A 25452-nucleotide genomic window follows, 5' to 3' on the forward strand; every position below is an offset into this window, starting at 1 on the left:
TGGGAGGGAGGAGGGCCCCACCCCCCTTGTGGGCCACAAGAGGCAAAGATGAGCTTTGGCCAGACCCACCCAGCCCTTCTGGGTAAGCGAGCGCATGTTGCTCTTGCTCCTCTCTTTTGGCAAAGCGAGCCAACAAGCAGAGAAGAGGACAAAGAAACACGCTCCCTGCAGCACTCCAAAACATCGGAGGAGGAGGAGGAGAGAAGATATACACAATTTAAGGCAAAAATATCCAATAGTCACCATTAACATCATATTTATTGTTATTTAGTTGCTCAGTAAAACATATACAGATATATACAATATGCATGAATACAGAAGACTGCACTTTACATATTTTAAAAAAGAAAAAATAACACTCACTTTTCATGAGCTTTTGTCACAGTCTTCCAACCAAGCATTGAGAAATGAATTTAAACAAAAATTCCAGAAAGGGGAGGGGGGCGAGAGGAGGGAGGGGAAAGGGTAGATTACAGATTGCCCTCCACATTCATATCTTACATGTGCAATAATGTTTGTCAGGCTGAATTTGCTATGCAGTAAGGATTTGTCAGGGATTGGGGAAGGGATTTCTTTTTAAGGAATTAGATTCAATACAAAGTAATAGCATCATTTTGTCTTTAAAAACCGTTTTTAAAGCTGCAGTTGTTTTAGGGGTGGTGAACACAGACAAAGCAGCAAAGTGGGAGTCCCCTGAAATTTCATCTTAGAATCTCTCTGCAGAAATGAGTTGTCCAATGTTTCTGGTTTATTGTAGGTCAGTTTTCATCGTAAGAGAAAGAATTCTGCTGAACAGTTCCGGACTTCCTATTGAAGTGAGGCGAAATCTAAGAATTCAAGGAAAGAGGGTTCCGCGTGTGCAGAGACTCAGACCAATGTCAGAGCAAATTAACCTGGTTACGGTTCTGACAGAAGCCCTGCTTTTCAGAAGGAACAGCCAGGCTGGTCGGTGGAGCATCCAGCTTTGGAGAGGATTTTCTGGCTGCCATGAAAGCAGACTATCCTCCCTGCCCAAGTGCCAATTAGGGCAAGCAACCTACCAGGCATCTCTCCCCAATACGAGGGTCTACAGCCAGTTTCTTGTGATTTCCAACTTGCATGGGGTGGGTACCAAACAGGAAGCTGTCAGCAGGGGTTTGCTGAGATCCATTTACTTAGCTGCAAAAGTACTTTCTGGCAATGAAAAAGATTTCAATTTGGAAACTCCCCCCCCCACACACACACACCAAATTGCCTGAATGAGAGTTTAATCTACTGGGTGGTTTTTAAAGTTCCTGTTTTGTTATCATGATTAATTTCTTATTCTTTAATAATTTTCGTATTCTTTAAACACTTAAAATTTCAGTTGTGTTGATTGTTCAAGAAAGCATAATTTTAAAAAGAAAACAAATTAATGTTGTTTAAAATAATCTTTTGTGGTTTGATGGGAATGTCCCCAGGCCAACAGTGCTCCTAGACTGGGACTCCAGGCAGCAGCTCATCTGCATGGTCTCAAGGGGGGAGGCTCCTCCAGCTCTGCTCCCCAGGCCCATCGCCCAGAGGTGGCAGGCGCCAAAGGGTGGGAACCCAAGCCCTCCTGCCCAGCAGGCCTTGCTTCCTTCTCTTCAATGTGCCTGCAGCAAGGAGGGACAAGTTCACTCCTGTAAGGCAGTGTTTTGATCTGCCTCCTGCAACAGAGGGGGAGGGGGATTCAGTCACAAACCAAATTCCCACTGCCCTTAAAACCAGACTTTTCAGGAGAAGGAGCATGATGGCCAAAGACACAGGAGAGCATGGGATGATTGCTGGATGACACCATGTCCATTACCCATCCTGGACACAAGTCAGAACGAATGCTCAGTGAACAGGTCATGTGGAAGGGACCAAAGGCTCTCCGGCTGGCCTGGAGTTGCAAATCTCGCAGGGAGAAAAGAAGAAAATGTAAAATCTGGCTTTAGCTACATGAAAATAATTTCACACAAATCTGAGTAGACATTTAAAATGCCTTCATTTGAATTGCTTGGGTTTAAGAAAGAGGAGGCGGCCTCCTCCAATTAAAGGAAACTAACCAGAAGAAGAACAGAAAGTTAGGAAAATGCAGTCAGTGAGGCAAAGGTTGAAAGAACTGCCTTGCCCAGAGCCCAAAAGGGCCTTTCCTTCATCCCAGGAAGGGCCAACAGCAAAGAACATAGACTTGCTGGGGACTGCTGCTTCCTAGCTGCAACACCCCCTGCCCAAAAGCAGGCAGAGGAGGTGCCTTCCCACTCCACAACTTTCCATTCCCATGACCTCACCATTTACACGGCTTTACAGTATTATGGTTGGGGGGCCCCAAGGGCTTGGGAGGAGATCAAGCTGCAGCAACAGCCTGTGCCTGAAAAGCAATGGCCCATACAGGTGGAAGCTAACAGGCTCTTTCTGGGGACGGCTGATCTGAAGACCAACAAGTCCTTGACACCTTAGGGTTTCCCTTTGCTGTGACCCTCCCTTCAGAGAATCAAGGCAATGCCAGCCAGTGACCACTTGCCCATACAGCTTCAAGTAGCTAAAACGACAGGCACCCTGCTTTAAAGCTGGCTATGGAATTAACCCTTCTGAATCCAAAATGTGTTCAGCTTGCGAATCATGCTCAGCCTGCCTCTTCTGGCCCATGCAGTATTAGCGCCATGGGAGGGGAGAAGGGGTCTCATGTGGGCATGAGAGAGAGAGAGAGGAGGGTGGGAGGCACAGACAGACAGGAGAGCCCTTGAAGTGCACAGATGGAAGCAGCAGGAACTGGATCACAAAAGGAACTGCAGGCTGTGGCAGACATCCACATCACTCAAGCAGCTTTCTAAATCTCATGTGGCCGTACCAACACATTTTTTGGCATTTTCTAAGGGCCTTTCCAAATTCTCTCTCACACACACTTGCCCAAATAAGGCCAGTCCATTTGTTAACCACCCAGCAACTGTTGCCTCAGGCAGTGGACTGGGAGGGGTGGCAAATGTGCACACCCTATGCCAGTCTGCCCTGCACATGCCCACCTTCTGGAAAAAGCCACTCAGTAGTGCCAATGCTACTTAAAAGTGATGGGAGGGACACAACTTGCGTGACATCTCTTTTTAGGGTTCCCTGGGTGTCTGAAACACTCCTCGAAAAACCGGGGGCTCCATTAGACTCCAGCCAATGGTTGGTTGGCCTGTGCTAAATCTGCCCCAAATGATGATGGCCAGTGGATTCCAGCAAATGCTAGTTTCATTGGACAGAGACGTGGGGGGGGGGGGGGGGGACCACCAATGAAACTAGCACTTTCCAGCAGCACGGTAGAGAGTGGGGCCTGCCCAGCTTTTCGGCTCTGCCACAGGGTCACAGCTTAGCCCTGCCCTAGAAGAGCCCGAAGGATTCAGCAGCCACTCCTGCCCTCAGCTGCCTCAGCCCAGTTCCACAGGATGACAATAGGTTTTTAAAATGAAATTTAATAAATCCCTGTTTCAATTGCTTTAGCAATGCAAGCCTGTAAGGAAGCATACACTTGTCACACAACCAGGAACAACACTGAGCTCAGCCGAGACAAACTCTGTCCCTCCCCAAGGTGGCCGGCAGCATCAGGAGCGAGGAAGAAGGAAAAGCACCCTCTGCTTGCTCACAGGCCTTGGGTGCTCTTGGAGGGAAGCTGCCACGGAGACACATGGCTCTGTCCCCTGCTTGGGCAAGTGGCTCTGCCTGGCCCTCTGGCTGCTCCAAGAAGAATGGGGATGAGACTCTGCAACAGAAAAGCAGACAGGCAGGAGGAATGGGGGGGGGGGAGCAGCTTGCATCCCCCCTTCCCCCTCTCCTCCTAGTTTCGCTCTCTGGAAAGAAACAGCACAGGCTGAATCCTGGACTGAGCATTACAGGTTTGGCTTGCAGGAGATGCACAAAAGCTCATCATCCATTCGGTGGCTTTAGGGTGGCAATTTCACTTTGAGGAGCATTTTAATCAGGACAGAACAAAGCATGGCGGGGGAATGTGTACAAAGTAAAACCATCTTGCCTCAGCTAGCCAGGCAGCCGAGATCAGTCCTCCTGTGGGTGGACACCCATCTTTCAGTCAGACGCATCTTACAGATGGGTTAGCAGTAGGAACATACCATGGTGAGAGATGTTTTTAAAAAATCAAGGTGAGCTTTATTTTAAATTAACCCTTTCCAGTCTCTATGCCGCTAAGCAGGTACCAACCTAGAAAAAGAGTCCGACTCGCAGGAGTGGCCCTTTAAACAAAAAAAGAAAGAAAAGAAAAGAAAAGATCCTTCCCCCCCCCCCACTTCTTCTTCAAGTCAGGGCAGCCACAAAAGTCCCAAATCTGTTAGAGATGTCCGAGTGCAGGGATCTCCACGTTGGCACCGCAGTCCGGCCCTTCGCTTCGCCCATGTCGTCCGTGCAGTGGACAGAAAGGCACTGCAAATGGCTGCCACTCTGTGCCGCGGCCGAGGACTTGCTTGAGGGGAGGTCGTGGGCTGCAGAGGGTAGACAGAGAGGTTATGGTCAGCTCAACAGCAGCAGCAGCAGCAACAACAGAAATAACTCAATGCACAATGTTCTCAGGCTTCTGATGGCAGCCTCAAGCAGTTGGGATGTTCTCGGAAGAAGAAGGGAAAGGAATGTGGGAGGAGGAGGAGGGGAGTCAAAGACATCTGTCAGGAAGGAAGGGTGCAAGGGGAGTGTGGCAGGAGTGGGAGGGAGGGAGCCAAAGGGTCGACAGGAGTTGTTCTGTCGCCCCAAGCTGTGCATCATTTGGTACAGTGCTATAGAAATTTATAGAAATCAAATAAATCAGAAGCTGCATTTATGCAGCAAGGTTCTGCTTAGCCTTTTGTCCCTAAAACTAAAGAAATCTGAATCACTTGCACTGTATCTTTAATCTCTTTATTAAAGGAAGTTACACACTTGACAATAATACCCATATCTCAAGGCAGCAAACCCTGAAGGTATCAAAGTAAAAAGCAAACATTTCACAACCTGGCATTATTATGCAAAAGGCTATGCTAGCAGTGATGAATTATGGCACTTTCTGGGTGAAAGAGAAGCAGAAACACGGGTGCCCATCCGCTCCCCACCCAGCCTAATCCACCCCCACCCCTGCCCTGAAGACCAAACTCAGACGGTACTGGAAATGAGGGATGGGCAAATCTGCCAACTTCACTTTCTAATTTGTCCATTTCTCCATATTTTCTCACTAGTTTGCTTTTTTAAAAAAAGTCCTCATGAAAATTCATCAGTGGATTTCTGCTAATGTTTGTATGGAATTTTACCATATGTACATTTCTGCAAAGCCATTTTCACTAATACATGCATTCCTATGCAGGCTAGCATTACTCATTTTTGTTCACATTACTTGACCAGAGAACTGCATTGCAACATTTGGAGAAGTGTGGATGTAAAAGGATGGCTGTTTCATGTGAATTTGGTGGGTTCACCTTTATTTTAACAACATAATTTATATGCCACTTGATTGTGCAGGGAAAACCCCTTTAAGCAGTTTATTATAATATAAATAAAATATTAAAATTCTCAGTAAAAAGAGAAGAAGTTTTAAACAAGCATATCTGAAAGCGTTTAAAATCTGCAATAGGTAAAGAAAGACAAAATGCATTTAACTACATGTCTGGATAGGCTTGACCTTAAAAAGGTTTTAAGCAGGGTCTGAAAGAATGCAGCAAAGACACATGCCTATCAACAGGCAGGGAGTTCTAAAGTGTAGGTGCTGCCACAGTAAAAGATTGATTTATTGCAAGTGCAGAACGAGCATTATGTTGCATCTGTAACAGTAGCAGTTCCACAGATCAAACTTTAAATGCAAACCAATCAGATTTCTCCCTTATCCCTACCTGGAGCACATGGTCACCAGAAAGAAGCTGCCTGCCTCCCAGGTTGCCTTTGAAAGCAACTGCAGGTCCTGCCCTGCCTCTATTCTCCCCTCAAGATGGGATGTCCAAAGTCTCTCGGGGTTCCAAATAATGAATGTCACCCTAAGCCACAAGCTGCACACTCACCACACAAACAATGGCAACTGCCACACCCAGAAAAACCAAACTCTGTGCCAAGGAAAGAGTAAATTTCTCTTACTTTGCATAACTTACTTTGTTTTCTCTCTACATAATTTATTCTTGCTTTATTGTCTTGCGGCGGGTGTGTGTGTGTGTGTGTGTGTGTGTGTGTGTGTGTGTGTGTGTTTGCCTCTATCCCCAAACTACTGGAAATCTTATGCAGCCGCCACCTTGGGCCAAATGGGACCTTCCCTGGTGCAGATGGCCAATCTGCATTTCTCCCCTACCTCTCCTGGGAACTTCCAACAGCTGAATCAGACTCATGACATGATGTCGCAGAGTTCAGCATTCAGCACCCCCCCCCCATCCAAATACATAGGCAGCAGTAGCCAATTAAGTGGTGCAAGGGCAGGGAAAAGCTGAACACAATGGCATCACGCTGCATGTCAGCTTCAACTAGACATTCCCAGGGGAGACGGCGAACGGATGTGAATGGTGACAGTTGCACATTATAGGTAACATCAAGTTTGGGCTTCTGGCTTCTAGAATTCCCCCAAGGACTGTGCACACAATTTCAAGCATACATTTTTAGCCATAAGGGATAGAAACTTGGAAAGGAAAAGTTGAGGTTCCCAAGAAGCTATTTTTTCTATTGCTGTTTCCCCCCCAGAATCCAGCCTCTAAAATAACAAACCTGGTTCCTGTGGAGCTTAGGAACTGCCTCCCTTTATCAAAACTAAGGGCGCATCCACACACCTTCTTTGTCCACTTTTTTTTTTTTTTTTGCCCCACTGGTTTCCCCAGGAAAACCCAATATTTATTGCTGAATCAGAGCAAACATCAATTCAGGTTTTCCGTGGAATTGTTTTCACCACTAAAGAGTGGGCTTTTGCAGGGAAAGCACTAGGGCAAAAATAAAAGTTCCTGGACCCAGGCCTCGAAATGCAGACTCTTTTGCGCGCGCGCGCACACACACACACACACACACAGCAGTTCACACTGTCATCAGATTTAAAAAGCAGGAAAGCACCCCCTTGAAGGCCGCTTTGCAGTTCCAGAGCTCCCTACAGCCTTGAAGAGATTAGCCTGAGCACAATGCAAGAGTTTTCTAAGCAGACACTTCTGTCTTGGTGACAAAGTTAAATAAACACAGGTCATTTTTCATTATTATATAATGTACCTTTTAAAAGACCACCCTGCCCGAGTCTCATGAGTGAGAGATGAGTTCAAATCAGCACAAGTTGTGCAGCCAAGGAACACACGTGGCCCCAACTGATCTAGTCCATTCTTCCTTTCCTTCATGGTCCTAATTGGAGCTCAGGAGATCACAAGAACATCGGACTGTGCCAAATTTGACGGCACAATCCTGTCTTGGGTTTTAAATGAATTGGCTTGGTGGATATTTGTATGAGGGTTTCCCAGAGAACGGGAGATAGGGAGGTTAAGCCTTGGAGTCTGCTCAACACTGGCAGCTATTATTTACTATTTTCTTTTCATATTTCCATCCCACCACTCCACCAAATCTAGGCCTCTCCCCTCCTTGATAGAGAAATCCACAAAGTAGGGGTGCCTATTCAGACTCACTAACCAGATGGCTGAAAACGGCAGCAGAAGCAAGTTTTGCTATTAAAAAACCTTATGCCCTGATCTCACTGGGGATTGTGCAAACCTCCCATCTGATCCTCCCATGGAGCTTTTGGTCCCACACAAACACAAAACTGCCTCCATCAGTGCTGGCAGACTATAGTGACAGGATCCACGCTGATTGTGCCGCTCAAGCCAAAGATCCCACCAAAAATGTGGCCTCATGAAAGTCTGGCCACATCGATGGCAAAGGGGAAGGAGGTCCATCTGTCGGCCTTCTCAGTATCCTCTCTGCCTTCTTCTCCACCACAGCAAGCAGCTCTGTGGCATTTCTAAAGAGCACCTGCACTCTCCTTTCCCTGCCCCCTCTTTTAGTGCACTGAAGGGTTCTGTGGCAGGTAATGCCTGTAGCAGCAAGGAGCTGAGCAGCTGTGATGCCACACAAGGTCTATCAGAGGCAAAGACGACCAGTCACAATGGCTGCGTATTACCTTCCCACAGGCTCTGAATATTAGCTGCTGGGGACTGAACCTGGGAGATGCCTAGTGCACTCATATCCTGCTTGTGGGCGGGGCAGGGGTCCCCCCCCCAAGAGACATTGGGGGGCTGAGTGGGAAGCAGGACATTGGAATACATGGGCCCCCTTTGGCCTGATCCAAACAGGATTCTTCCTACGTTCTTAGGGATATTTTGACATGCTCAGTGAAGATTTCTAAAAACATGAGACTGCCAACAGCCAGCTTCTGTAAGAGAATGAAAGGTCAGCTGGGCTGGAGAAAACTCTCACAGAGGCTTAGGCAGGTGAAGACAAGCAGCATCAGCAGAGGAGGCTGAAAGGGAGGTGAGAAGACGTTCCAGGAAGCCAGAAGGCAGCCACAGAGGGGGAGCAAGGGGGAGCTCCAGGGAGGGGCCAGAACGCTGGCTGAGGATCAGGGGGTCCAAAGGAAGTGGAACAATGAGGCAGGGGGCGGGAAAGCAAGGAGCCAAGGAAATGCTGGGGCTGCAAAGGAGAGCGTGAGGCCAAAGACAAGCCCACAAACCCTTTCTTCTCAGGGTGGGGTCTGCCAAGGCAGAGCGGCACAGAGAAGGACGTGGGAACAAAGAGGCACACCCTCTGGGCCAGGATGCTCAGTGGGGAGGGGGACGGGGGCTATGCTTTAGCACTCTTTGTGGCAGCCGTCAAGAGGCAGTGCTGCCGCTACCAGGAGGGAAACTGGACAGGGTGCAGGAGAGAGCCAGGCCTTGCCTCTCCCTCAGAAGGAGCCTTGGGCACTCGCATCCGTCCGCTTCTGCAAGGAGCAGGAAGAAGCAGCACACAAGGCCACGAGTCCTCAGAAATATCACCTGCCAGCAAAGAAGAAGGCATCTCACACATCACCACCTGCAAGGAATGTTGAATTATGAGCCTACCGGCAGCTTAATGAAGGCAACAGGAGACATGGCAGGAAGGCCAGAAGCCGTCTCTTTCTTCCGAAGCGATGGGGGGGGGGGGGAGGCGGCAGAAGCACAGGCGCACACAACCAAGGAGCAACTGTGAGCCTGGTCAAGGTCTGGCCATCCAGCACTGTCAATTTGCTCTCGTAGGAGGAAGAGACCTGCCTCAAGGCTCATCCCTTGCACCTCTCAGAAGGCTCTGACAAAGCCCTGCAGCTACAGGCAGTCATCAGCTGAGCCAGAGTTGCATCCTCCCAGCCCAGCGTGGGGCTGGCCGATGGCACTCGGCCCTCTGTGGCCAGCCAACCGTGAAGCTCCTTGATTAAGGTTAAGGCTGAAGGCTCAAGCCCCATCTTCTGGGAGACTCCCTCCTCCTCCTCCTCCCCCCCCCCCCGTCATGCGCTTTGGTGCACAAGGCCAAGCGCTCCCCAGTGGGAGTGGCTTCCAGGGCTGCTGCTGCTGTTGCTGCTGCTGCTGCATCTCGCTATTAAAATTACTGCCTTAGGACAAGATCTTTTTCACTAAGTCTCCCCCTTGACAGTTTGACATATTGGTTTGGACACCTAACTGTGCATCTGTGCACACCACAGAATACTCAGAGGACAGAATACCGACACAAGCTACACGCTGCCTTTCACACCAACAGAGCAATCTGCTCTTGCAACTGAACAGAAAGGCTCATCCGCAAAGGGGTCACGGTCAACGACAGGCAAAGGAGATGCGCCATGCGCACCCACCACTGTCCTACACAGCACTTTCTGAAATGACCACACCATTTTTAAAACTGGAAGCAGAAGCTTACACTCCTCTCCATTTACAACAGCAGCAGAAACTACATTCCTTCCCACAAGCTCCTTCCAAGAGGCTCTCCTCGCTCCCTCCCTGAAGGAATGGACTCAAGGCCCGAGGAGCCCAACCTTCTGCTCCTACAGCAGCCACCCAGAGGCCTCTGAGAAGCCCACAAGCAGGACAGCAGTGCAACAGCCCCCCCCCCCCATGTTCCTCAGCGACTGGTCATCAGAGGCAGACCATGACTCTTGGAGGTGGCATACAGTCAGCGTGACTTGTAGCCATTCAAAACCATTTTGCATGGGTCATTTCCCCCTCCAGTTGTTCAGCCTCCCGCTGCCGGATGGAGATGCTTTTGCTGCACCTCTGGCCAGTGCTCAAGGAGGCACACACAGCTCCTAAGTAAGTGCATGCTTCAAAATCTGGGTTTCTGATCCTCCCGTATGCTCAGCATGTCTTAAGCCCACAACGAGAGACACATCTGAAACAGTAGCATCACGCCATGAGACACTTCGCTTGCCTAGGAACTGGCTGCACTCCAAAGGCCAGGAAGAAGCATTTTTATAGCCATGCCACTCACTCTGCAAAAACCACTTTTTCTAGAGAAAGCAAAAGGCTCTTTAGCAGACGCTGTGGTGATGCATAGTGGGACATTCTCCCCTGCTCCAGTCATTGAAGTATTAGCAGTCATCATCACTCACTATGGAGACGGGAGAGGGAGGGAAACCTGGGTGGGATCCCCCCCTCCACATGAATGCACACACTTGCATTGGGAAGGAGCCCATTTATCCTTAATGCCGCCTCCTCTGTGCCTGGCCCTTCCTGCAGCAGCTCTTGTCAGCCCTGGCAAGTGTCCTCTAATCTTCAAAGGCTCTTCCTTCACCGACAGGATGATTAATGGAGGTGCTGCCTGAGATTCTAAAGAGAGCATGTATCAGGCCATGTTGCAAGGATGTTTGTTTTGCTTCTCAGGCTCCAAAAGCTGGCAAGGAGCTGCTGACCCTTGGCTTTTGCGGAGAAAACCAGATACCAGCAGATAGCAGGGACCTGCTGGAAACTAAGACACCTTGGGAGTTTGTTCCTACTAAGTCGTTTTGGTTTGTATTTCCACCCAGAGTGGAAGTCTGGCCTAACAGCGGTGGGAGGGCGAACAGCGAATTTCTCCTGCTGGCACTGCTGCTGGAGACTCTGCATGGAGGAGGCAAAGGAAGGAGCCAAGGTGGGAGGAGGACTGACAAGGTCTGGAAAGGAAGAGCCTGTGACGCTGAAGAAAGGGAGGGTGCCATGAAGACAGGCTGCATTTGCACCCAAACCAGCAGTGGCTGACATCATCCCCATCACACATACAGGCACCCAGGGCCAAAAAGGCACAGCTGCTGCCCTTCCATTTACCAGCCAAAAGGAAAAAGAAGAAAACCCGATACTTCCCACAGGCTTACAATGCAGAGAAGGGCACAGAGGAAGGAGCTCTTTACTGGCTCTCGCACGTCCACCTTCAGGCAGCAGTGGAAAAGCACAGGCTGTCCCTCCAGGCAGAGGCCAACATCTGCACACACAAAAGGAGGCAACAGTTCTTTCGTGCTCAACAGGCAAAGCTAAAGGAAAAGCTGTGTGTGATGATTTGTCACATTGTATGTATAGCCTTTTGGTGGCTGTATTGGGGCCATGGCCATGGAGGAAGGGAGTTTTAGTCCTTTGCTCCCATCAGAAATGTCCCCCCAGAGAAGCTTTCTACCCAGTGCAAATAGAAGGTGCAGCGAAAGCAGTTCTGAATAGGATGACCAAGAGGGCAAAAGATGAACACAACCACCCAGCCTCCCTCGCAATCTGGCTCAGGACCTCCCCCCCCAATGGTTTCTTGGTCAGAGCATACACACCAGCAACCCAAGGCTCATGAATCAACGCCATGGAAAGGTGCCTGGAGACTCTATTGTGATGGGGCAACATTTGTCTTTCAGGCTCTGTGGCCACGTTCAGCATTTCAGAAGCAGCCACCACCCAGAGTGCACTGGGTGCCCCCAGCAGACCACACCCATTTCCTCACATTCGGGCCAATCAGATACTCTCACACCCCATAGCAGAAATTGAAAGGAGGCACTCCAGTGGCCTGCAAGTATTTTGTCTAAACCAAAAACTATTCAGCACTGGTTACCTAAGCAACCTCCAATTCTCAACTTTGTATCTACTGGTTTGGGACAGCATTTGCGTCTGTTTAAATATCCAGCCCACCTGAAATAAACTGCCATCTTCTTGACATTGAAGTCTTGTCCACACTTCTGCTTCTTCCGCCACTTTCCCTCAGGGGAACCTGCTGTTTACTGCTGAATCGGAACAAACGCCCATTGATTTTTCTGCAGATTGAGGTTTGTTCAGATTAAGCAGTAAACAGCGGGTTTTCCCAGGGAAAGTGGCAGGCCAAACAAAAAGCACACACGGCCCTGTACTTTCTAGGCAGGGGACAGGCAGAAGTGTGGGTGAGCCATAAGAAGAGAAGCCCATCAAAGAGGATGGACAGCAGCAACCTCCATTCTCATGCTTGACTTTTTGCTGCCCCAACATCCCCCCACCCCAGCCACTGGAGAGCTAGTGATTGAAAACCTCCATGAACTTTTAAGAACATCATCTTGCAGGTGGGACATTGCCCTAGCCACAGATTCGTGTACTGCAAAAGAAGAGGCTGGATGTTGCTTGAAAAGCAGGGTGTGGCTAACGTCTGGTCACCACAAAACCCCAAAGACGTTTTCCCATAGAAAGCTCTCCCGTGGTGCCTTTTAGGTGAAAGAGACAATTCCCTGCAGAGTAACGTGGAGTTCAAAGGCAGCTTTCAATTCAAACATGAAAAAGGCCCCTCACATGGGACTCCCTTCCTAAACAGAGAGTGAAGCTTGCCAACCTGGCTTGCCTAAAGCAAAGAGACAGCCACATGCTCAAGAAGAGCAGAATGGACACAGACTCCTCCAGGGGCTCCCAGTGTACTTAGCCAGTGAGATTAGCACATGCCAACTTAACAAGAGGCTACGTGGTGCAACCTGGGAAGTGTTAGCCACCCTACTCCTTTGCTATCAGTATCTCCTCCTAATTAAAGATGGTTTTATATCTCACCAACTTATATCAGTTTGAAATTGTATTCCACTAATTTAAAAAATATTTTAACCATAACCACCGCATTCCAAAACAAAGCCGGAGCCTCTGAACTGCACTGCCATAGGGCAACATTTTCCCTGTCATGTTTCTGTCCTATTTACTCTTTCCAATGCTTCCCCTTACCTAAATAGTAAATAGCGTACACTACTCAAGTATATCACCGACTGCTCCTGACAGCCTCTCACACTGAGAAGCAGAATATTATGGACCTTGGAGGGAAAATGGAAGTCCAGAAAACTGAATACATGGGGAGAAAGCCAGGTAATGGCAGCCATTAGGAAGCACTCTGAACAAGTGACCTCCGTTGCCTGTGCCTTGGCAACCTTTAGGATGGATTACAACAATGCGTTGTATGAGGGGCTGCCTCTGAAGACTATTCAGGGACTGCAGCTGGTGCAGAATTCAGTGACAAGATTCCTAACAGGCCACATGATTGGAGTACATAACATCCGATTCTAGTTCAATTGCATCAGCTGCCAATTCATTTGTGGGTCCAACTCAAACTTCTGATTTGTATAGCTAAGGACCAACATCTTGTAGAACATCTGAGGTCATCCTCTGTGTAAAGTGACTAAGTTGACTAAATTATCATTTTCAGAAGCCCTTCATTTTGGTAGCAATTCAGAGGCTAGCTACAAGAGGACAGGTCTTGTCCTCCACCTATGAAATGCCTTCTGTAGGAATCCTGATGAAGTGGTGCCAGCACAGACATCTTTTTGGCATCAAGCAAAAGACCTTTCTCCCAGACATAGGAGTGTTCATTTTCATCATCATCATCATCATCATCATCATCATCATCATCTTTTAATTTGTATACCGCCTTTCTATCTTACAATACTCAAGGTGGTTGCTGAAGGGGCCAGTTGGTTAAAGGTATACAAGTCGGAGCTAAGCAGTATAAATTGAGAGCATTTACAGACGATCTAGTATTGACATTACAGGAGCCAGAATCTAGTACCAAAAGAGTTTTGGAACTGATTCAAGACTTTGGCCAGGTTGCAGGATTTAAATTGAATAAACTAAAGACAAAGGTTCTAGGGAAAAACTTAACAGCGATTGAAAGAGAGAGGTTTCAGAATGTGACAGGTTTAACAGTGGTTAAGAAAGTGAAATACCTGGGGATTAACATGACAGCCAAAAATGGGAACTTATTTAAAGACAATTATGAAAAATGTTGGGCGGAAGTGAAAAAAGACCTAGAAATTTGGTCAAACTTGAAGCTTTCACTGCTAGGCCGTATTGCTGCTATAAAGATGAATGTATTGCCAAGAATGTTATTTTTGTTTCAAACATTGCAAATTTTGGACAAAATGGATTGTTTCAAGAAGTGGCAGAGAGATATTTCTAGATTTGTCTGGCAGGGCAAGAAGCCCAGAATAAAATTTAAAATATTAACGGATGCAAAGGAAAGAGGTGGATTTGCCCTGCCAGACCTTAAACTTTATTATGAATCAGCAGCTTTCTGCTGGTTGAAAGAATGGCTACTCCTTGAAAACACAGACATTTTGGATCTGGAAGGTTTTAATAATGTATTTAGTTGGCATGCATATCTGTGGTATGATAAGGTCAAAGCACATAAAGCATTTAAAAATCATATTGTCAGGAAAGCACTGTTTAATGTCTGGATAAGATATAAGGATTTGCTTGAAAACAAAACCCCAAGGTGGTTGTCACCGATGGAAGCGAAGGCTCAGAAAAAACTCAATATGGAGGCCAAATGGCCGAAATATTGGGAAGTTTTGGAACAAGTGGGAGACAAACTGAAATTGCAGAGTTATGAAAAACTAAAAAACAAAGTGCGAGATTGGCTTCATTATTATCAAATAATGGAGGCATACAATTTGGACAAAAAAAATTGGATTCCAGGTGGAAAAATCAAAATTGGAAACAGAACTGTTAGATCCCAAAACTAAGACTTTGTCAAGGATGTATAACTTGCTGTTGAAATGGAACACTCAGGATGAAATGGTGAAATCTGCTATGATTAAATGGGCACAAGATGTTGGACACAATATAATGTTTGCTGACTGGGAACAGTAATGGACCACAGGTATGAAGTTTACGGCATGTAATGCCTTAAGAGAGAATATTATGAAAATGATATACAGGTGGTACATGACACCAGTCAAGCTTGCAAAAATCTATCATTTGCCCGATAACAAATGTTGGAAAAATGTTTTGTCTATTAATAGACAAAAATTTAATGTTACATTATTTTAAGATTAAAGATTAGGATAAACAAAGAGGGGAAGGATTTGCTGAACTAACAAATTGAACTGGAATACAAAAAGGGAGGTGTGAGGAGGTCCGGGAAATAAGCAAATGAAAGAAAGTGATGGAAAGATGGAATTGTTTTTTATTTATTTTTACTTTGTATTTTTCTTTTTTCTTTTTTCATTTTGTAAAATTCTAATAAATATCTTTTTAAAAAAATCTTTAGAATCTTTATTGCAACTGCTGTGACAACTCTTAGAAAAACTGGAAGGAGGCAACTTCGCAAGGACATAGCAAAGGCAGGACTTGCATCCAGGCCTCCGAATAAATTCCTCTAAATGGGCTGTACAAAGAGGGTCAATGGAGATTTATCCCAGCATCTGCTAACACCCCTGGGACAAAGGTGCAACATCAGCTCCTGTGTCTCGGGATCCACTAAGGGCTTGTCCACACATACACTTTTGCTCTGCTCTTTCCAGGCACAGGTCCGTGCTTTAAAGCTCCATGTCCAAGTGGTGGGCTTTTTTCACTCTGGAGCTTTCCCCATGAAAACCTGCTCTTAGTGCTCAGTTAGAGCAAACGTCAATTTCGGTTTTCCACAGAATGCTGTTTGCTCCGACTGAGCTTTAAAGTCAATTTCGGTTTTCCACAGAATGCTGTTTGCTCCGACTGAGCTTTAAAGTCAATTTCGGTTTTCCACAGAATGCTGTTTGCTCCGACTGAGCTTTAAAGTGCATAGAAAAGGTGCATAAACCCAAAGCTACAAGGCTCCCTAGATGGTCACACCCTGGGGTCTTTCAAGTCCAATGTGGAGATGCAGCAAAACTTTGATCCCAGTTACTGTGCAAACCAAGAGAGTGCAGCGCAAGGCGAAGCCTGTCCTTCACTCGCGCTCAGCAGCTTGCCGTTCTTTAGTAAGCGGCAGTGCTGGAAAGAGTTAATCTTCCCCAGAGAGAACTCCCTGTTTCTGCACTATGCAAGGCTGTGGCTGAAGCTGACCTGCCTGTCTGCAGCTTGACCCCTGACATTTCCACTCGTCTCTCATTGGCACACACAAGCTGCCCAAGGCCACGCGAACAGGCTGGGCAGACAGGAGGAGGCAGGCACAGCCAGGGCTCCATTTCCTAACAGCTCAGATGCAAAAGCAATATCATCAGGGTCTGGCTGCTGCAGCTGGGCGAGGTCTATCTGTTAACCGCAAAACCTGTAACTGGAGGCCCAAATTTCCATACCCTTGGAAGGCCAACCACATCTTCCTCTGCACAATTATCAGTGGGAAAAGATCTGCTCGGAAATGTCTCTATAGGCGACAGACAAATTTACAAAGAGATACCAAACGCTCAAATTATTTTCTGATTTAATGACGTAAATCTACACAGCAACATTAAGACGCAGTCCCCTCAGAAAAATATGCAGAACTGGCATTATCCTTCCTCAGTCACATTTTGCTATTTTGAAACAGAAATGCCCCAAACACGGCTCCAAGGTTCCTGTTCCAGGCTGGCTGAAGCCCTGGACTGGACCCATGGTCTTAAGGGCTAGGGATTGTTGTTTAGTCGTTTAGTCGTGTCCGACTCTTCGTGACCCCATGGACCAGAGCAGTTTGGTCAGGGCTAGGGATAGACCCCCCTTATTTACTTTTACTATCTTGCATACGTTACCCAGCGGTCTCTCCATCCACGGTGCTCCTGCCGCTTTCCCGAGGACCCATTCTGTGGCTCTAAAGCAAACCTCAGGCCTGTCTTCCTTCCCACAGCCAGAGGACATTTAAGACAGATCAACCAAGTCACAAACAGGTGTGTGACCTGAACGCTTCACCCCTTCCCAGCAGCTCACTCCTTGTCCTCTATGCAGAGGCGCCTGCCAAAAATAGCTAGACGAAGACAGATGCACGTGGGTCAATGTGATATACCAGGAAGAAGCAAGCAGAGGGGGCTCAAAGGTTTGGAGGCTGTCACTAAACCCGTATGTGATGCTGCATCCTTAGACTTTTCACAAAGGCCCTAAAAAGACCAGGAGGTTGCTGTGTCACAAGAACATCCTCTTTTGAGAGCCTAACGGGGTAGAAACAGGTGTGCGCCACTGAATGTCCCAGGCATCTGAACTGTGGCCCCTGCTCCTCCATTAGCTAAGCAACACAGAGATGAACCTGGGCTGTGGAGCGGCACAAATTGCGTAGCAAATTGTAAGAAACCAATCCAAAAGGAGGGACCTGAGAGAACAGACACAACACTGAACAAATCAGTGTCTGTGAGGAACCTTTTGTGCCAACATTAACTACACCTGGCATCCAGCACTAGTGGGCTGGCTACTTCTTAACTATCCTGCCACAATTCACAATATCAACGGCTGAAAAAGAGGAGAAGTCGTCCCTGGATTTTATTGGTTCTTTCAATGCATATGCATGGGTGGAATGAAAATTCAATTTGTGCAAATACAGCTTGAGGGAGTGGTACCTATTCCAGATCAATGTAGAGCAGAAGGATGTGTGGGGAATGGAATAGAATGGAAACCGTTTGTGAGGTGCCACCACCCAGTGCCCAGCACTGACCCCTCACTTCCTGCAGCTGCCACCAGAGCAGCTTCTAAAGAACATCGTGCCACAGAGGGGAGCTACTCCAATGACAAAGAGTTGCTCGTCTTCTCTGTTTTATTGCTTTGTATTCTGATGCTTATTGTTTTAATAATTTTATATAAACTGTTCTCTGAGGTCTGGCTGGAAAGTGGAATATGAACACCTTATCAATAAATATTGCCTATTTCTCACCAGTCAGCTCAAATCCTTGGAAGCCCTTGTTTGTTACTGTGCCATCGCACAATGAAATCAAGGACGTATCTAAACTAAGAAAGCTAAAAGAAAGAAGCTAGACTTCAACAATATAAGGTGCATAAGGTGCCGTAGGATCTGGAACTACTGTACCTGGAAGGAGGATTCTTAGAAAAAAGCTACCCTCAGTGCAACAGCACAACCTGGGAAGAGAACTGGTGACTGGTGAGAAATAGGCAATATTTATTGATAAGGTGTTCATATTCCAGCCAGACTTCAGAGAACAGTTTATATAAAATTATCAATGCCATGAGAGTTTTGAGAACGGTTTGTGGCTTGATGTACCATTGCCGGTGGAAACCTCCCTCTTCAGGCATGCACATCCATCAATAGGCACGCCTAAAGTTGCTCTTTTGGATCCCAGCCACAGTGTGTACGTCAGTCTATATTATATAAGTTGCAAGAAAGATTATTTTATTTTATTTTAGCACCTTATTACTGGGATGCCTTGTGTAAGACGTCAACAGTATGAACTCTATCCAGAAAACAGGAAGGTTCATAGAATCATAGAATCATAGAGTTGGAAGAGACCACAAGGGCCATCGAGTCCAACCCCCTGCCAAGCAGGAAACACCATCAGAGCACTCCTGACATATGGTTGTCAAGCCTCTGCTTAAAGACCTCCAAAGAAGGAGACTCCACCACACTCCTTGGCAGCAAATTCCACTGTCAAACAGCTCTTACTGTCAGGAAGTTCTTCCTAATGTTTAGGTGGAATCTTCTTTCTTGTAGTTTGGATCCATTGCTCCGTGTCCGCTTCTCTGGAGCAGCAGAAAACAGCCTTTCTCCCTCCTCTATGTGACATCCTTTTATATATTTGAACATGGCTATCATATCACCCCTTAACCTCCTCTTCTCCAGGCTAAACATGCCCAGCTCCCTTAGCCGTTCCTCATAAGGCATCATTTCCAGGCCTTTGACCATTTTGGTTGCCTTCCTCTGGACACGTTCCAGTTTGTCAGTTAAAAACTGAGTTGGCGATGTATGCATATTATGTGGATATGCAATAAATAAATAATAATAATAATAATAATAATAATAATAATTTATTATTTATACCCCGCCCATCTGGCTGGGTTTCCCCAGCCACTCTGGGCGGCTTCCAACTGAATATTAAAAACAGTACAGCATCAAACATTAAAAACTTCCCTAAAGAGGGCTGCCTTCAGATGACTTTTAAAAGTAAAATAGTTGTTTATTGCTTTGACATCTGCTGGGAGGGCGTTCCACAGGGCAGGAGCCACTACCGAGAAGGCCCTCTGCCTGGTTCCCTGTAACCTTACTTCTCGCAATGAGGGAACCGCCAGAAGGCCCTCGGCGCTGGATCTCAGTGTCCGGGCTGGACGATGGGGGTGGAGACGCTCCTTCAGATATACTGGACCGAGGCCGTTTAGGGCAGTGTTTCCCAACCACTGTTCCGCGGCACACTAGTGTGCCGCGAGATGTTGCCTGGTGTGCCGCGGGAAAAATTAAAAAATTGAAAGATTTTTTTTTTTAAAGTCAAATTTTCGATTGGGGCGCCGTCACTAGATGACCCCTGGGGTTCCCTCCCTCCCTCCCGCTCTGCGCCTCCCTCCTCCTCCTCCTCCTCCGGGGAGGCCCTTCCTGGCTCTCGGCCAAGGCTTGGCGGCTGCCACTCACTCACTTGCTCGCCCACCCGTCCCTCCATCCCTGCACCTGGCCTCTCCCCCTCCGTTCCCGGCGCGGGGGCTGCCGGGATCCGTAGTCCCCTCGCCCTTGGGCTCCGCGCCCGCGCGGGGTGCACGAACTACGTTTCCCAGCATGGCCTGGCGGGCCGGGCGTTTTGTTTGAAGCGCTCTTCTCCCGGCTATGGAATGAGCGCAGCGGCGGCGGCCGGGCGGGCAGGGGCTCTTCCGCGCAGACCCCGCGCAGCCTGCCTGCCCAGGATGGAGCCCGGGGATCCCCGCGGAGGCGGAGCGGCGGAGGCTGCCCCCCAGGTAGGGCTGCGTCGGGGGGGGGGGTTATTTTTGCAATGCTGCATCCGCGCCGGAGGGGACGCATCGGACCGCGGGGAGACCCCTTGGCGGGCGTGCAAGGCAATGCATGCGTGCAGGCGTTGCATGGAGTGCAGTGCAATGCAATGGCAACGCGGCGCCCTGCATGCATGCATGCAACTTCCACCGGCACTCCGGACTTGGCAGGTGAGGGGGGTCCCCAGTGGGCGACAGAGAGAGCCGGGAGGGCGAAGGGGAGCCGGGGGGGAGCAGCGCTGCTCCCCGAGCCGAGCCCGGGGGGAAACTTCGGCGTCGTTGCGCCGGGTGTTGGAAGCGGAGGCTGGCGGGGGCCCCTCACCTGCAAAACCTGGTCGCCTCTCATATATTTCGTGCATTGCATTCATCGCCCGCTTTCTCCTCCAAGGAGCTCCCGGGGGCGCGCGTGGTTCTCCCCGTGTTATCCTCGCAACAACAGCCCTGCGAGGTGGGTCAGGCGAGTGGCCCAAGGGAGCACCCAGGGATTGTCCTGGCCAGGTGGGGTGATTTGAACCCTGCTCTCTGCCCGGTCTTCGTCCTCATTTAGCCCCCACATGTGCATGACTGTGCATGACTGAGGTTTTCCCCCCTCGTCTTGGCTATGGTGTGAGTCTGTGCTGTTAATTAATGGGGTTCTGCCTTCAGAGAAGATGAGCCAGCCCTCAAGGAGGTGATTATGTAATTTGCTAGCAATTCATGTCCCTCCCGGCGTGACGCTGCGCGCTGACGTCACGGGGCTGTAATGGTGGTGTGCCTCGAGATTTTTTTCATGAAACAAGTGTGCCTTTGCCCAAAAAAGGTTGGGAAACACTGGTTTAGGGCTTTAAAGGTCAGCACCAACACTTTGAATTGTGCTCGGAAACGTACTGGGAGCCAATGCAGATCTCTCAGAACTGGTGTTATGTGGTCCCGGCGGCCACTCCCAGTCACCAGTCTAGCGGCCGCATTCTGGATTAATTGCAGTTTCCGGGTCACCTTCAAAGGTAGCCCCACGTAGAGCGCATTGCAGTAGTCCAAGCGGGAGATAACTAGAGCATGCACCACTCTGGCAAGACAGTCTGCGGGCAGGTAGCATATTCAGCTATGCAATGAAGATATTCATTATAAATCATTAAAATCACAAATAAAATAGGCAAAACTGCAGAACCAAAATTCCTGCTTTCATTATTAATACTTTCATATGTAAATTTTATTTTTATTTTTAAGATTACCTGATCTGCAGTTTTCAATTAATAAAACCAAGTCCTTATTGGGTGTGGAACAAAAATACATTTCACTGGCTACAAGACAAGACTTAAGAATGTTCCTCCACTCTGACAAGCTCTGTAGTTGGAAAAGGGCTAGTTTCTGAGTTAGTCTATGTCAAAAAGCATTTGCCACTGGGCATAAAAGCAAACAGAAGACACTGGGGAAAGAATTAATTAAATTATATCCCTACTTCCCAGGTTCAGCTGCTCATCTACTGTTTGACCAACTTTTGTCAATTATTTTTGTAAATGGCTCCTCTGTCGTCAGGGCAACATCTTTTGTTCTCTAAACCAAGCAAAATCGGGGACTTTACGGATAAACTGTTGTCCTTTGAAATAATTTAAAGCTTAATGAAGTAGCCCTCAACCCCACTATGCACATACTTAAGTTGCTGGGTACTGATCTGATTTTTGTTCAAGCTTGAACAAAATGTGTGCCCATCTCTGCTTGAGGGTAAAACACAGTGGAGAACTCACACAATGGGAGTTAGAAATGCTGAAGAACACCTCTGCACAAGAGCACATTCAAATGAGCACACAATGATGTGACTTGCGAGCACTATCAGAAACATAAACGGCGTTTGCCATTTAAATGGAGTAAGATGGAAATATCTGCAAAACCAAGGGGGATTTTGCAAGAGAAATCATTCGTAATAAGGAAACGTCAGGAGAAGATAGCCTACCCTCAACACATCTGCTCTCAGCACTGAAGAACTTTTGTTTCAGTAGCTTAGCTACTTAAGAAAAAACAATTTATTGCATCTCTCTCTCTCTCTCTCTCTCTCTCTCTGGCAAACTGTGAGACAGTCAATACAGGTTTCCCCCATAAATTGAAGCAAATAAATATCTACTTAAAAGCAGGGGCTTTTCCTAACTCTTCTTTACCCTATGACAAGGCTAGGGAGGTTTATTTATTAATGATAAACACAGACACATTAAAGTCAAAATTTGATTTATTTATTTTTTTGTGTGCCAGGAGGTGCTTGTTTGAGTCCTTTGCATTTGTTTACTGTAAGCCAAATAGGTTTCTTTATCTTACAAACACGGACATCAGTAGAAGAAGGGCCATTACACAAAGCAGAGAACTGTTCCTTCCAATCTTACAGGAAAGCTACGGAACAGATGAATCTATATTCATCTCTACAAAAGCCAGCTAATAACCCAGGATGGCATGACACCAGAGTCAACAACACTGGTGCACTAGGCTGAGGTGTTCGAAAATACCCACACCCAGACTCACTGGTGAGAGTGAGCCATAACCAAACACCAGGGGGATTTAGGGGAGAAGAACTTGGGACATGGACCTGATGTTTTCAAACCTCAGCCACCTACTGGCTCCCTGACCTATCTCAAGTGAGTCAAGCACTCTCGGCCTCTGCATCTGGAACATTCAGTCTTATGAATGGATGTCTTGTAGTTAAGCACAGGAACAGGCAACATAAAGCACTCCGTGTAAAAATTCTATATAAACCAACTACCACCAGGATCCACCAGCCAATGCTCACCTGCTAAGCAGATTTTTAGTGCTGAGCCTATTTGCAGAAATACTGTGTCCATATTCTGCACTAAAAGCCTTGAGACAAAACAAATCTTTTCAGCCTGAGGAACATGACACAACAAAAGCACTTCTCCAGGGTCAGATAAGCCTCTTGGCAAAAGGACCCAGCAGTAGAAGAGTCTCCTTATGATATTTGGCAGGATTTGTAGAGTAAAAAGCTCCAGGCATGGATTAATTTATTCATTCAGCAATGGCAAATTCAAAAGTGAATTTTAAATTCAATGTTATACAGACATGCTCCCAGCAAAAGGGGCCTGGTGTTTATGGCACTCTCATATGTATGTTTAAAAACAACAATATATCAACTCAAGCAAAGAGCTGTGAATCTGGGCCAATTTATCTATACTGTACAATCAATAAAGTGTCATCTTCATCATGTACTTACAAAATCTCTTGTATTCAGCTATAGCTTTAACTTGGTTGGTATAAGAGATTTGCTGTGAATCCCCCAAGAGGTGGGATGCTCAAGTACAGTACTCTAGATTAACCAGATGTTGGGCTATTCCCCACATTTTGCTGAGCAGGTTAGGAGAGAACATAAAACAGTCAACTCACTGATAACCTTTTCTACTAATTCTCACACAAGTGACTGCATGCCACTTCAGACCTGCCTGCTCTCCAAATGTGACTAGAGATAGCAATAATACAACTTGAAAGCATATTTATTTAGGAAGAATGTGAAATTAGTTCCTAGAGCCAGGAAGCAAGAGTTACGTTCCCCCTATTTATACTTCTAAAAAAATAAGGCTGTAACAGGTGGTTTGTGGACCACGCCTGACAGCAGAAACAGTGTTAAATATTTGGGAAAACAGCCCATGACATCTATTCCAGCAGAAGCATCACATAAAGTGTATATAAGCAAAGCATTGGAAGCTGGTGCAAAGGGAGATGAGGACAAATCAAAGGCCAACTATATGTTGCATTTCAGCCGCGACTCACATTAAGGAAGTAGGAAAATGGGCATTTTGAACTTTGCAAAAGAACTTTCCCCCAAAGACTGTTTAGGAACAAGTAAATGGCAGGAAAGCCAATAGCCATGCACTCCCCCACTCCCCGCAGTCACTTACAAAATAAGAAATAACAAGCACACAGAAACAAAGGCTCATACTTCTGCACATAACACAGTGTTTGCCCATAACCACCTCACACAAAAGAAAGGCTTTCCAAAACAATCTGTTTATAGACAGTGATCATACATTTGCTACTCAGGTTCCAAATATGCATTTCCAAGATTCAGGAAACGCTTCTGTCTGGAGGATATAAAGATTTCCAGGGTTCAAAACTGCAATATAACTGCTGCAGGGAAAATGCAGCTCTTTGAACACATACAAAGCGGTCTTATACTGAAATGGACCAGAGTCCACACTATTGCAGCACCCTATAGATTCTGACTGGCAGCAGCTCTTCAGAGTCTCAGGCTAAGAGGCCTCCTGGTCCTTTTCAAAGATGCTGGTGACTGGATCTGCAGCTGGCTCCGGCCTTTCCCCACATAAGAGGGGAATCTTGCAATCTGAAAAGCTGCATTGACTATGGGTGGTTGGGCAAATGTCACAAGGAGTCCCTGTTGGGTTGAGCCAAACTCATCAGCATTTAGTGCAATTTTTTTCTAATTCATTTTTGTATGTTATTTTCACTAATATAGGCATTTTACACCCACTTTACCTTAGCATAAGCATTTTTGTACACATCACTTGGAGTACTGCACCACAAAATTTGAAGAAGTGTGGAATTTTGAAGGGTAGCTAATGTTTCTGTTTGTGTCTTGTTTGGGAAAGTGCAAATTACATAGAAGCACCTTGAAATGTGAAGTGGTTCAAATTTCTCCCCTGTTTCTACCTCCCACTCTTGGAAATAACAGACTCCTGAGACTAAGCTCCCTTACAAAGATTTAAAAACACACCCATGTAATCAGGGCCATAGCATTTCAGGAGCCAGTCTGAAATTTGGAAGATATGTAGTTCAAGAGACACTGGGGAGAAGCAGGGAGTCTTTGCAGCTTTCCTCTCCCTCACCACAGTCCTCCTGTGAGGCCTTCTCATTCCTCATTTCACCATACCAACAAAAAACAAGCCCGCAATAATAACAATGGCAACAAGGCTCTTTTTTCCTTCTTCCTTCCCTTGGAGAAGCAGGACTACAGGCTCCCATGCAAAAATGCCCGAACAGGAATGCTACCTTCTGAGGGCTTGGCCTGGGCGCCTCCACCTTCAGAGGTTAGGTGGGGAGCAGACAGAGAAAGGTCCTTTTCCAGGCTGAGGAGACCTCCTTGGTGGAAGGCTCTGAGCAGGGGGACTGGCAGGTGCTGCTGTATATTAGGCCCTCCTGCTGAAGACTTTGGTTTTTTGTTTAATTATCCAACACTTTTATTATTTGTATGGGATTGTCCTTGCTGCTTTTGCTCCGGTGTTCTGCTCTTTCACTGTATTCACTGCATTTTATTTATTTTTTAAATCAAATATGTTTTTCGGGGGGGAGGTATTGACTTTTAAATGCCAGCTGCAAATTGCTGTGCAAGTTGTCAAACTGAAGGGCAGAGTATTAAAGATTTTAAATAAATGAATAATGCTCTCCTGCCCATGACCCATCCTCTGGAAAAGGGCTAAACGGAGGCCATGCAAGTTAGTGCCAGAAGCAAATTCTTGTTTTCACACACGGGCCGCTTCCGCCAAGATCAAAG

The 25452-nt window shown here is 47.0% G+C and overlaps 1 protein-coding gene across 1 annotated transcript in view; it reads right to left on the minus strand.

Annotated features, from left to right (window-relative positions):
- Positions 1–239: 239 nt before the first annotated feature.
- The window catches only part of MN1 (MN1 proto-oncogene, transcriptional regulator), a 41271-nt gene continuing 16058 nt past the window's right edge, over positions 240–25452 (minus strand). The window contains exon 2 of the mRNA XM_028708971.2: positions 240–4457. Coding sequence (XP_028564804.2) covers positions 4273–4457 — 185 coding nt within the window. The 3' untranslated portion in view covers positions 240–4272. The remainder of the gene's footprint in view (positions 4458–25452) is intronic.

Source organism: Podarcis muralis, chromosome 16 (genome assembly GCF_964188315.1).
Source record: "Podarcis muralis chromosome 16, rPodMur119.hap1.1, whole genome shotgun sequence".
Classification (NCBI taxonomy): Eukaryota; Metazoa; Chordata; class Lepidosauria; order Squamata; family Lacertidae; genus Podarcis; species Podarcis muralis.